At 56.8% G+C, this 12,390-nt stretch overlaps 1 protein-coding gene across 14 annotated transcripts in view; it reads right to left on the bottom strand.

Annotated features, from left to right (window-relative positions):
• The window catches only part of COL27A1 (collagen type XXVII alpha 1 chain), a 155,378-nt gene that overhangs the window by 131,516 nt on the left and 11,472 nt on the right, over nucleotides 1-12,390 (bottom strand). For 9 of the 14 annotated variants that reach the window (XR_014825918.1, XR_014825904.1, XM_021067868.2 and 6 more), the window contains exons 3-4: nucleotides 8,711-10,437; nucleotides 496-549 (exon numbers count right to left, since the gene is read on the bottom strand). Coding sequence is in view for 7 of the 14 variants with exons in the window: in XM_021067868.2 (XP_020923527.2) it covers nucleotides 496-549; nucleotides 8,711-10,437 (1,781 nt within the window). In the remaining 7 variants the exon portion in view is untranslated. Of the gene's footprint in view, nucleotides 1-495; nucleotides 550-8,710; nucleotides 10,438-12,390 lie in introns of those variants that run through there. The other 5 variants (XM_084993634.1, XM_084993610.1, XM_084993609.1 and 2 more) reach the window with 2 other exon arrangements.

Raw genomic sequence — 12,390 nt, 5'->3', positions numbered from 1 at the left:
TGAGATTCAGGCTGGCTCCTATCAGCCGCTGCAGCCCTGCCAAGCTGTCCTGCAGCCCCTGGTTGAACCTCTCAGCATGGGGAGCTCACCCCTTCCCTGGCATGGCCTGTCCGGTTGCCTAGGTCAGCATCCCCACCCCAGGTGGGCCCTGCAGAGGTGGAAGATTGATGCAAGGGCCACGCTCTCCCAAGTCCAGCTTTTCTCCTGGACAAACACCAAAGCCCATCAGCTGAGGGCTTGTGGTCTGCAGAAACCCCTTCTTCACTCCAGGCTGTCCACAATGGACAGCTGAGACCTGGCAAGAGGGCCTCGCTGTCCCATGCCACATCTGGCCACATGGTTCCTCCTAAGGGCCCAATGTCCACGCCAACGGACAAAGCAGTAAATGCGTGCCAGGCAGCACAGGGACACACAGCAAAGCTGGGACTTCAAGGGCAGTGGGACACAGGGCAAAGAGCTCACCAGAACTCCAAAGGACAGCGTGTGATCACTTACCCGGGGACCTCGTGCACCAGGGGGTCCAGGGAGCCCAGGCAGCCCAGGGGGACCCTAAGTAAAAAGCAAGAAGACAGCATCAGTGCCAAGTGGCAGGAGAGAATGGATTCAAGCAGTCATTCGACAAACCTATCCAGAGTTCTGGGTCTGGAACCCCCACGGCTGAGAAGAGGGGGAGTTCCCCCTGAGGAACTCAGGCTCTTTGGGGCTTTCAGGCCTTTGCTACTTGGTCTTTAAAGCACTCATCTTTTATTACTCAGATAACGTAAGGTGTCTCCTCCTCCAGGAAGCCTCTCCCGATCCCTTCCCCAAGTTTGGCCAAATCCCCCTTTTCCAAACTCTGCTTTAAAGGCCACCAAATTATATTTGCGGAATCATCTGCTTAGAAGCCCGGTCTCCTCAAAGGAACTAATGGGCTATGAGTCATCTCTCGTCCCAAGGCTCAGCCAAATATCTGATCAAATAAAGCATCAAGAGACCTCAGAGTTCAGCCAAGTTCTCTGCAGAGCCTGAGAAGAGAAGGGACTTGTCCAAGGTCACACCGAGCATCATCTGTACTACGGAGAAGCAGCGCAGCACCAAGGATGTTAAGGGAAAGGCTTTGCATCACACAGGCCTGGGTTCAAGTCCCAGTGCTGCCACCTACTAGCTGGATTTGGCCGAGATCCTTAACCTGCCTGGACCTATGAAATGGGGCAATAATACCCTCCTCATAGGATTATCAGGAGGACAAAATGAAAGAGGGTAAACATTTAACACCCTCCCTGGTACACCATTGTCACTCAAATATCCTATCTATTGAAGTGGTCACAGCTGGGTCCAGCCTTCAGCACCACTCCCTGAGACCGGACCTGCGACAGTCCCCTCACTTGTCTCCCCGCCTCCACGCTCTCCCCTCTCCAGTCTTCCTGCACACAGCCTGGTTCACCTTCCCAAGGCATTCCCCCTGCTCAACAACATTCAATGGCTCCCCATTGCCCACATAAGAAGGGCCCAACCCTGCAGCATGGCATTCAGGGAGCACCTACCTGGCCTCACCTCTCTTTCCTTCGAGGCAGCCAGGCAGACTTACTAAACCACAGGCTGACCTCTGTTCAAATCCTCGTCTTGCCACTTAATAGCTGGAGACATGGCACGAGGCCTTCAGTCCGAGTCTCCACGGCTCCCCTTTCCCATAGTTACTGTCCTATCCCCTCCGGAGGAGTAAATGAGGCTTAACCAAGGGCCTGATGTAAAGAACTGAACACAGAGCCCTCAAGGGAAGCCAAGCTTTCGAGGATGTGTGAGGCCTGGGGAATTCATTTGTTTCAAATAACCATCAAGGCGATTCCAGGTTTCCTGCCCAGAGTTAAAATCGGTGTTGAAAACCCAGTACGATTTGGCTGGTAATTAATCCAGATCTCACACTGGGCAGCCTTGGTTCATAGTTCTGGCCTGTGAACACCACGTGCTTGTTGGTCCGTGAATAGAAAATCAGAAGAGAGAGATCCAGACAGGCAGATAGGAGTCCCAAGGCCCCAGGGTCCCTGGAGAGAACCCTGGGGGGAGGGAGGGAGGCTGCTGTGTGACCTCAGGCAAGTCCTGGCCACCTCTGAGCCTCCAGGTACCTCTGGCCCAATTGGCAGCAGCCAGTGGGGCTCCTTCCAGCCAGTGCCCAGGGACTGGGCGGACAGTTTCTAGTCTTGTATCTACTTCTGCAGGTTTGAGATCCAGGGCTAGAAGGCAGGAGGACGGTGGTCTAAGCCAGGGGCCTGGGTCCTCACTGGGCACCCCTACTTCCTAGCTGTGTGGCTTCAAGTCAGCTCCCTCCAGTCTTGAAGGCTTCAATCCTTAACTGCGAACTGCGGCTGTGACAGCAAGCACCTAGCTGACAGATAATCTATAAGAAGTGCTAAGCCTGGGGCCCGCCACAAAGTTACGGCCCAGAAAGGCAGTGCTGTTTTTGTTAAACAAGCCGCTGGAGCCTCCCCCACTTAAAATTTCAAGCCACCTTCCTCGGCATCTGTGTGGGGGGAGAGCAAAAAGATTTTCTTTCCTCAAAGGCCATCCTTGGCCCTGTTCTTCCAGGTGACCCAGAATTAAAGGGAAAGGCAGGGGGCTAAGGCCAAGCATTACCGTGGGTTTCGTTATCATGAGCCAGCCCTCTTTTTACAGAGAAACCACAGAGAGGCTCAGAGAGGCAAACTGTGTAACTCAAGGCCACACAGCTAACAGGCAGGGCCTGGGTTCAACCCAGGACCATTTGCCTTGTTCTCCTATGCCGGGCAGCTTCCACACACACCCCATCTCAGCCAGGTATGTTGTGACTAGGTGTGCAACCTCGGGCCAGTCCCCTTCCTTGTACAGGCATCAGGGAACATTCCAGAACATCCCAGAACCTCCCCCACACTGGCATTTCCTGAACTTCTGGGTGGTACCGATTTTCTCTTCGAGGTTATTCGGCGGGAGGGGAAAGGTGAGGTCGCACCCATCACCCAGAGAAGAAGGCCACGGCTCTGTGGGGTGTCGCTCCCTCATGCCCACCGGGAGAGCCGCTGCTGCATCGGTCTGGCCCCACCCTCTTGGCACATCTCCTGCCCCAGAAACAGGGGCATCCAGCCTGGAGTCTGACTTCATCCTGGACATCTGCACAGCAGACTCTCGGTGCCAGTCAGGACCCATGGCCTGGCCTGGTGATGTCACTTCACAGCCTGACTCCTTGCCACGGTGGCCCAGCCCCCCAGCTGCGGCCCAAGGTCCCTCCTCCACCACCACCCACGCTGGGGCTGCCCGGCTGCCCGGCTGCAGCCCCAAGTCTGACCCTCGCACACTCAGGGAGCCTGGGCGCCCCCTGCCCCTCTCGCCTGATCGAGACCCTGCCTCTTCTCCTCCATGCAGTGGAAAAACGCTGCCATTTCTTTCCAGGGCCTGAAGCCTGAGCGGGTGACTCTGGGATGATTCACGAGGCCGGGGTGGGATTTTTCCACTCCACGCTGCAAACAACAGGGCCTCTGAGAGGGCCCGGAGCTGAGGGGGAGGGGAGCGGGGGCCGCAAGCCTGTCTGGGGGAGGTGGACGAGGCCTGGGCTCGGGGCTCACGCAAACAGAGCCATGGAAACAAGCGAGCAGCCGCTCTGGGCATCCCCCAAGGGTCCTGGCCTCCAACAGCCAGGCCGAGGGGAACCCCATCCCGCGGAACAAGTCCACCCTTGTGTCCAGCTGCAACAGCCCTCCTGCCAAGCCCTGCAGGAGGAAGGAAGTTCTGGTTGGCATGGCCCCTGGCAGCCAGCAGGGAGAGGTTTCGCAGGCCTGGGATCTGGGAGACCTGAGTCCAGTTCTGAGTGTGCTGCTGCTGCTGCTCACAGGGGTGACCCTGAGCAATGACCTTTCATTCTCTGGCCCTCTGCTCCGTGCCTGTAGCCTGGTGCAGGGGAGGCAGGGGGATCTCAAAAGGCCCTCTACTCTCTGACTGGCAGAGCTCACGATTATTCCCAAGATTAGCCCACAGGGCGCTGAGCTTTCCCCTGTCCTTGTCCTAGGGAAGCCTCCTGGGACAGGGCTTCCCAGCATGGCCCCCGAGCAAATTACTCCATCTCCCTGTGCCTCCGGGCCTCGACTTGCCCAGCTGTAAAACGGGCACCACGGTACCCATCTTCCGAGATAACGTGGATGCGGGCTGGCTGTTCTCCACTTGCTCCCCAGATCCATTCTGTGCCCTGGGAGGCTGACCTCTGCAGGCTGCACCCCCAGACTTCCCTGCTCTCCACTTCTGGCTGAATTTGGTCATGGGAGGCCCCAACAAGAAACTGCAGAGATCAAGGTGAGGGGGTATTTCTCTTCCTGCTCCCTTCTTGCTGGGCTATAGTTTGGTCCCAGCTCCTGTCGGGGACCCCTATTCATGTTTTAACCCTCACTGGCATCTGGCAACACCCTGCCCTCCCCCTGTGCCTTTGGGATGGACCCCACGTGCTTGGCCAGCCCCCGCGGATTCTTTTGATGATGCCCACACCTCTGTAAATGGTCCCCTCTTTAAATGCTCCTCAGTTACCCTGTTTCCTGCCTGAAGCAACAGGACACAGCATGCAAACTGCTTAGCATAGAGCCTGGCACACAGCAGGAACTCAAAAACGACATGCCGGAGACAAAGCAAAATACCCTCTCTTCTCCTCCTAGGTTCTAGATACCACCCTAAGGGGTGAATTTCCCAAGATCTAGCCCTGATTCCTAACCTTCAGCAGCATGAAGGCCCTCCCGTGCCAGAACCTCTCTCAGGGCATCAGGGCCCCTCCTTCAACCATGAGCACCTCGATAATCAGACACAACGATCCCCCCGGACCCAGACTCTAATGCTTTACTCCTCTCATCTCAGACAACCCACACAACCCCAGAAAGGTCGGTGGTTCTGTACCCTTCTTTTGCAGGAGCAAAAGCCAAGGTTCAGAGAGGTGAAGTGACTTGCCAAAGGTCACACAGCACCCAGCACCTACAAGGCACTCATTCAACATTTGTTGAAAGAATGAAAAGATGGCTGGATAAGGGAATGGTTCAAACCTAGGTCATTCCACATCCAAAATCTATGTGCTTTTGCACGCCACACGCCTTCTTACCCCACCGGCAGCAGAGATCTGCATAACCTCAAAGATCCTGGCCTGCGTGTCAGGACAACCTGTTTTTTGTACGGATCAAATTCCCTCATTCATCTCCCAGATAGTCATGGAGCATCTGCTGTGGGCCAGGCACTCAGCCGGGTCTCCCTGAGGTGACGCTTGGAAAAAGTGCAAGGGCGTGCAAATGCCAGCGGCCCGCTTGTGAATAAATAAGGCCTTGACTCGCCTCCTCCTGGGCGTGGGGCTTCTGTGCAGCTTCTGTGCAGCCTCTGTGAACCGCAGCCTCCCCGCCCCTACTCACCCGGGGCCAAGCTCAGCTTTTCCATGCTCCTCCCGCTCCTGGGGCTCCCACAGAGCTCCCTCGCTCAGTGGCTACAACTCCTGGCAGGCCTGGGCCCAGACTTGGTCTCGGCCTCTGCCAGTCTGTCCCATGGCCCTTGAGAACCATGCAGATCCCGTCAGAAACAGCCTCGAAAGCCCTCTCGGGCTCGGAAAGGTCCCGCACTCATTTCTAGGATGGATGCTCTCCTCGTGCTGGGTTACAGAAGGGAAACAACCCCAGGGAGAGGAAAAAGTTCCCCAAATCACCCAACAAATCTAGAAGCCCCAGGCAGCCCTGGAGGTCACTCGGTTTGCTTCACAGGAGGTGGGAGCTAGAATTGCCTTACATTCTGCAGAAACATTAACTTAGAATGGGTCTGGGCCACAGCGCTAGTAAGGCGTGGAGCCAGGATTTAAACCCAGGTCTGTGTGTGCCCAGACTGAAGACGATGTGTGCCCACGTCCCAGGCAGCACAGCTTCTGCTCTGCTGGGCTTAGATCCTGAATGTACACGGGGCTTCGGAGCGGGGTAGGAGAGAACAGTAGGAACAGGCCTCTTGTCACTGCCGCTCAAAGATGCCATAACAATTTCTGATATCTGGAGAAATATAAATGACCAGTTTGCCACCAGTTTTGCTTCTAGAAGCTTCTTGGTTCCTACTGGAGACCGGGTTCCGAGCTAGGGGGAGGGTGGGACTAGGGGCTAGCAGGGACATGAGGCAGGATGGTACCCGGGCAGACGGATGTCTTTCCTCCTGTGCTCTGTGGCGGGCTGGAGACGCAGGAAGAGCCATGGTCCTTACTGAACTCGGGACCTGGAGCTGCATTCCAGCTCCTCCTGCAAGAATGGGCTGCGTGCCCTGGGCCAACCCTTCTATCTCTGCAACCCCCATCCTCTCATCGGCAGAGCAGGAGTCCGTGCACACACCCTACCCTCCTGGACCAGTTTCCACGGGGTCTTAAGGGGAGACACCCCTCCCTTTAGGAGTGTGGAAATAACGCATAAACGTGATCTGGATAGAAATAGAAGATTCTTCTGACACTGAGCTCTTAAGACCAAGAACAGGCTCTGACACCCCCAGCCCCCCGGCCCTGAGTCCAAGGGTCTCAGAGCGGACATTCAAGGGGCTGATTGGAATGTGCTGATGGTGGAGTCTGGAGCTGGGCCGTAAACTTCAGCTGTGTCTCCCATGGGCTGCGTGGCTTCCGAGGAAATCATGGCCCTTTCTGGGAACAGCCGCGAGGCTGCTCACCTGCCCAATGACAAGGGTTGAACTGAATGATCCCTAAGCATCCACACGTGGAACAAGTCAATTCCAATACCTTCTTCGATCAGGGAGGAAGTTCAAGACCCATCTGGCAGGAGGGTTGACCTCCGGCTGACCCACCTCACCAAGCCCAGGAGGAAAGTACGGGACTCAGGCATCCAGCAGGCCCAAAGGCAGAGTCTACACCCTAAAAACCTGTTCCTGCGCCAGTTCTGCTGGCTTGGACATGGCCTCCCTTTTTTTCCACATCACACACAGCCTTGGGGGACAGGGTTGGCCTCCTCCGCTTGGCAGGAGGACGACCTTAAACTTGACCCCCCTCTGACAGAAGAGGGGGACATGCACCCCCTTTCCACCTCACAGCCAGTGAAGCTGGCATTGCCCACCACTTGGAAAGCTGAGCTCTCACAGGCCCAAACTACCCAGTGCCTGAGTAGCGCTGGGGAGCCTGGAGGGGTGAAAAAGGCTTCTCCTGCTTTCCTCGGCTCCCCACTCCCTCCCCTGCCAATTGCAGAAAACACGGGGCTTGAGCACAATGTTGACATAATTGCAAAGCAATGCATCCATTTTCCATACGTTCTACAATATGGTTATAATAAAAAGGAGCTCTCAGTCCCCTTGGAGACAGGCTGAATAAATATTATTCCTGATGATGATTAAAACTCATTAAGGCCTGGGAATTCCCAACATCTGCCACTGTCTCCACACCGTGGGGAGCCTAACCCCAAAAGCATGGAGACTGATGGGAGCCCCGGCCCCGGGGAAGGAGAGACCCGCACAGGGGTCACCGCCAAGGCAGGAGAACAGAGCAGAGGCCCGAGCTTTCTGGAAACTCCATCTCATCATTCCCCACCCGGAGGAATTGGCCTCCAACTGCAGAAAGGTCGTTGCCCCTGGAGACAGTCCCAGACACGCCGGAGGCATCGACCCTGAGACTGTCTCTTGCACGTGGAATGTTCTTTCGCTCGTCTTTGACTGCTCGGACCGACCCTGACTCTCCTCTCTCCAAATGCCTCTACCGGGAGCCACAAATCAAATGTCTACAGGAGTCAGGCAGGTAACAGGGATGAGACGACAGGACAGGCTGGGGAGGCCCGTGGGGAGATGGGGAGACAGGCACAGACAGGAGCCAGCCCTTCCTGTCTAACACAGCAGCCCGGGAGTTCCCACTGTGACTCAGAGGGTTAAGAACCCAACTAGTATCCATGAGGATTTGGGTTTGATCCCTGGCCTCCCTCAGTGGGTTAAGGATCTGGCTTTGCCACAAGCTGCAGCATAAGTAGCAGATACGGCTCGGATCTTGCGTTGCCATGGCCGTAGCGTAGGCCTGCAGCTACAGTTTCAATTAGACCCCTAGCCTGGGAATCTCCATATGCCACAGGTGCAGCCCTAAATTTAAAAAAAACCAAAAATAAAATAAAGCAGCAGCCCTGACCTGGCCACAGCCCATGGGCCACTGCATCTCTCCCTCTTCCAAGAAAAGCTGGTCACCCAATCTTTTATAAGAAATCTCTCACATTCAAAAAATATTAGTAACTTATTAAATATTTTTAAACAATGCTGCATATGCCAAACCAAACACATTCAGGACTACCCATGCGTGACCTTTGTCCAAAACTTGCAGACAAGCTGGGGGGCTGGCGGAACTCTGTTCCAGGAGTCAGGAGAACTGGCCTTTGGGGACTGCGTGACCTGGGGCCAGTCCGCTCGTGGATTTCCTTAAACCACTCAACTTTTATGGTTAGGTTAGCAAAGCATGACCCAGGGCCTGGGCCAACCAAAGCCCAGGGATGCTCTTAGCTGGAGGGGACCACCAGATCCCAGTCTGCCCCTGGGGATCATGAATCGGAAGCAGGATAGGCCATCATGAACACAGCAGAGGTGGAGGATGGGGGACCCAGGTTCGAGTTGAGGCTTTGCCGCAAACTAGCTCCCTGCTCTAAGTTGCTTCTCTTCCTCTGCCCCGACCAGGAGCAACCACCCAACTGCCCCAGGCACCCACTCAAGCTCCAAGCAACATGCAGACCCCATCCAGTCTTACCGGCAAACCACAGTCTCCCTTGGGCCCCGGAGGTCCCATCAGCAGCAGGAAAGGTGTGGGTCCCACCAGGTGGAAGAACGAATAGCCAGTGCTCATGGGCCGGGGGCTGGAGGACAGGAATCGTGCCGGGGCCAGCACCGGGGCTGGGGTGGTCTGCCGGCTGGGCCGGGGATGCCTGGGGCTAGGTCCGGGTGTCGGATCCTTCAACGGGACATCCCTGGTTGCCTTCCCGGGTCTGGGAGGGGCGGGCTTCCGGGGACTGCTCTTGGGTTTGGCTTTCTTTGTGGCTTCTGATCCAGTGGGTTTCTTGCTTCCGGTGGGGGCTGAACCAGGAGCGAGGGTGGGAGGCACCACCGTGGCTGGTGGCCGAGGAGTCCTGGTAGAGACGGGACTGGGGGCAGGTGACGGGGGCAAGCCAGTGGGCTGGGGAGGTTTGTGTGTGCTGGTGCGGGCAGGGGCCAGCTCACTGGCACGACCGCTCATCTTGGCCTCAGCCCGGACCACTGGGGGAAAAGGCTTTTTAGAGGAGCCAGTGGTGGCGGGAGGTAGGGGCCGGGCGCTGGGCGGTGGGGGTCTGGGAGTGACCGGATGCCTCTGGATCGGCTTCACTGTGGGCCGGGAGACTTTGGTGGGAACTGGCTGGGAAGTGGGTAGCTTCTTGGTGGGTGGGGCTGGCTTCGTGAAGGAAGGTGGAGCTGCCTTCAGGGTAGGGTGGGGGCTTTTGACAGGGACAGTTGAAGGAGAAAGGGCTGAAGGCTTGGCTGGGTGGCTTTTGGGAATTTGGGTGGCTGTGCTCTTCAGCACTGGCTGGACAGGTCTGGTGGAGCTGGCAGGAGAGGCTGGGGACATGGGAGGAAGCTCTGTGGTTGACAGCTTGGAAGGTGGCAGGGGGGTGTGGGAGGGGCCCTCCACTGTGACCGGCTGGTGTGGGCCTGTAGTGCTAGTCCTTAAGGGTTTGGCAGGCGTGGCAGGTACCACAGTCACCCTGGGCCCCCTGCCTGCTGGCTGTGACCCCAGGGCTGGCGTGGCAGTGGTCAGGTTCTCCAGGCCTAGCAGGGCCAGGTCGGTCTGGAAGGTGAGGGGTGTGCCAGAGTCTCGGGGGAGGAAGGGTCCCAGCTGGGGCCGGTACGTGTCAGCCTGTCCACACTGCTTTCTCAGGTGGGTACAGTAATTGTGAGCGACCCGCGTCACAGGGTAGATACTGAACTGGCACAGGGCGCCTTCAAACTGGACCGCATGCGGGCTCATCTTGCCAAAAAGGAACAAGCCCTCAGGGTCGAGCGCTGGGTCCCTGTGGAAAGGCAGCGAGACAGGCACCCGGCGCTGCCCGCAGGCCGTCACCAGGGTGACCGAGCGGCCTCGGAGCTCCAGGGCCAGGTGGTGCCAGCGCCCATCGTGCACGTCGAGGTCGAAGGCCACAGAGCGCCGGGGCCCCAGGTGGACCACTGTCTTGCCAGGGAGGAACTGCAGGCCCAGCTGCAGCTTGTGCTTCCGGCTGCGGACGGCGAAGAGGAAGGCATGGTTCACCCGGTGGGAGCAGAGGCTCAGCACCAGCGCCAGCTCTGGGCCCAGGGTGGCAGGGATGACGGCAGTCGTGGGGGCCTGGAGCCGGGCCCGCTGCGTAAAGATGAAGCCGGACTGGAACGGAATGACCCCCGGGGGCGGGGGGCTCCGGCCGCCCGCTGCCTTCGTCCAGCTGAGGCCCAGCCGCTGGAGGACGTCCACATCTGGAGAGGGAGGGCAGTGGGGGAGAGGACTCGGTCAGGGCCCACTCCCGGGTGCACAGATGGGGCGGACAGCCCTCCCTCAGCTACCCACCCGCCGCCCCATGGTGGTGGCCAACAGCGCAGAGTTGGAACCAGTCCCTTGTCTGGCTGCGCGACCTCCTCTACGTATGATGCACGGTCAAGGTGAAAAGCATCCTAAGTTGAAGGTGCACTGAATACACCTAACCTACCAAAGATCAGAGCTCAGCCCCGCCTGCCTGAACTCCTGCACGGAACTCCTACACTGGGCTAACTCATCACACACAAAGCCTGTTTCATAATAAAGTGCTGAATATCTCAGGTAATTTATGGCACACTATACTAAAAGTGAAAAACAGAGCGGCTAAACTGGTACAGAATGGCTTAAGTGTCCTGGTTGCTTCCCCTTGTGATCTTGCGGTTGACCAGGAACCACAGCTGCTGCTGGTCAGCATCACGAGAGAGGATCATGCAGCATATCGCCAGCCCGGGAAAAGACCAGAATTTAAAACTCGAAGTACAGGTTCACTTTTGCACATCTCAATGACTGGAAAGTTGAAAAATCCTAAGTTGAACCATTGTTAAGTTGGGGGCCCTCTGGAGTAGCTAAAAACACAGACGCTGGAACCAAACTTCCTGAGTTCAAATCCCAGCTCCACCACTTACTAGCCCTGTGACGTCAGTGCCTCAGTTTTCCCATCTTTGAAATGGGATAACAGGAGTACTAAACTCAGAAGGAGGTTGTGAAGATTAAATGAGTTAAGGCACTTGGGGAGGAAAAAAAAAAAGTGCCTGGCACAAAATAAACACTTTTGAAGGGTAGCTATGAATATTAAAAATAATGATCATCATCCAGGCTAGAGCTAGGAAGATTCAAGGCTGTCTAATGTGGCTTGTTTCCCTTTTTCTCTGCCTCAAAAGCCATCTCCTCCAGGAAGCAGTCCCATCAGTGAGAGAGTGATGGGAAAGCTTTCGTCGTCAGAACTTGGTAAGGATTTCCAGGGGGCTTGACTGGTTTCAGCATCTTTAGCTCCCGATCCAGTCCTCTGCTCACCCCACAGTCCCTCTCGGGCCAGAGCAGGCTGGGAAAGCTGCCGTCTGCACAGAAGGCAGAGGACATTTCCAGGGACTCCCCTCCTCCCTGTAGGGATCCGGAGGGAGCGGAGGAAGTTAATCAGGGCATTCCTGTAACCTCTGTCCTCTGGCGAAACGTGTGGACATCTGACCGTGGGCTGGCCAGGTCACATCCGCCTGGTAATGCCACCAGCAGGGCTGGCCAGAGCCAAAGGAGGGCTTCCAGGGTGTTTTGTTTCCTGACCCTGCCTCTCGCCAGGTCATCCGACCTCCCTCAGTTGGCTGAGCTGAGCTGCCAATGTCTGCAAGCAGCCGGCTCTGGAGCTCCATCTTGGCAGGAAAGGAGAGGCTGCCTCTGGAATTAGAGTCCGAGAAAGATCCTCAGGCTCCCTCCTCTGAGCCCGGCACCCTAACCCCTGAGTGCGGAATAAGTTCTCTCTCTCATCCCCTGGAGCGAGGGCTGGTGCCCTGGGCTGAATGTAACCAGCCCTTAGCAGACCCTAGGTTGACGACTGTGAGATGGATGGACAGACAGATAAACGGGCCAGGAGGAACTGAGAACTGGGGTCCTGGCAACATGGCAGCATAATGGTCCCATAGCAGGCTCTGGACTCAGAAGGCCAGGCTTTAGAGCCAGACGAGACCACCCGTGAGTCTGACTCTGAGCCTCAGTTCCCTCCACTTAAAAGAAGGCTATGAACAGTGCCTACATTATCGGGGTGTCGGGGGATGAAATGGCATTTTTCCTCTTTATTCTCACCCACCCCTGCACTGGCTACCTGGAGCCAAGTCTCTTCTTGCCCGTGGATGTCAGTTTCCCTGCCTGTAAGACAAGGGAAACCCAGGCCCAGAGGCAGCCAC

The sequence above is a fragment of the Sus scrofa genome, chromosome 1, assembly GCF_054392235.1.
Source record: "Sus scrofa isolate SSC_HxYL_T2T_F1_AM1 chromosome 1, Sscrofa_HxYL_maternal_Yorkshire_Landrace_v2.0, whole genome shotgun sequence".
Classification (NCBI taxonomy): Eukaryota; Metazoa; Chordata; class Mammalia; order Artiodactyla; family Suidae; genus Sus; species Sus scrofa.
The sequence above is the reverse complement of the archived record's forward strand: the minus strand, read 5'-3'. Positions and strand labels throughout refer to the sequence as shown.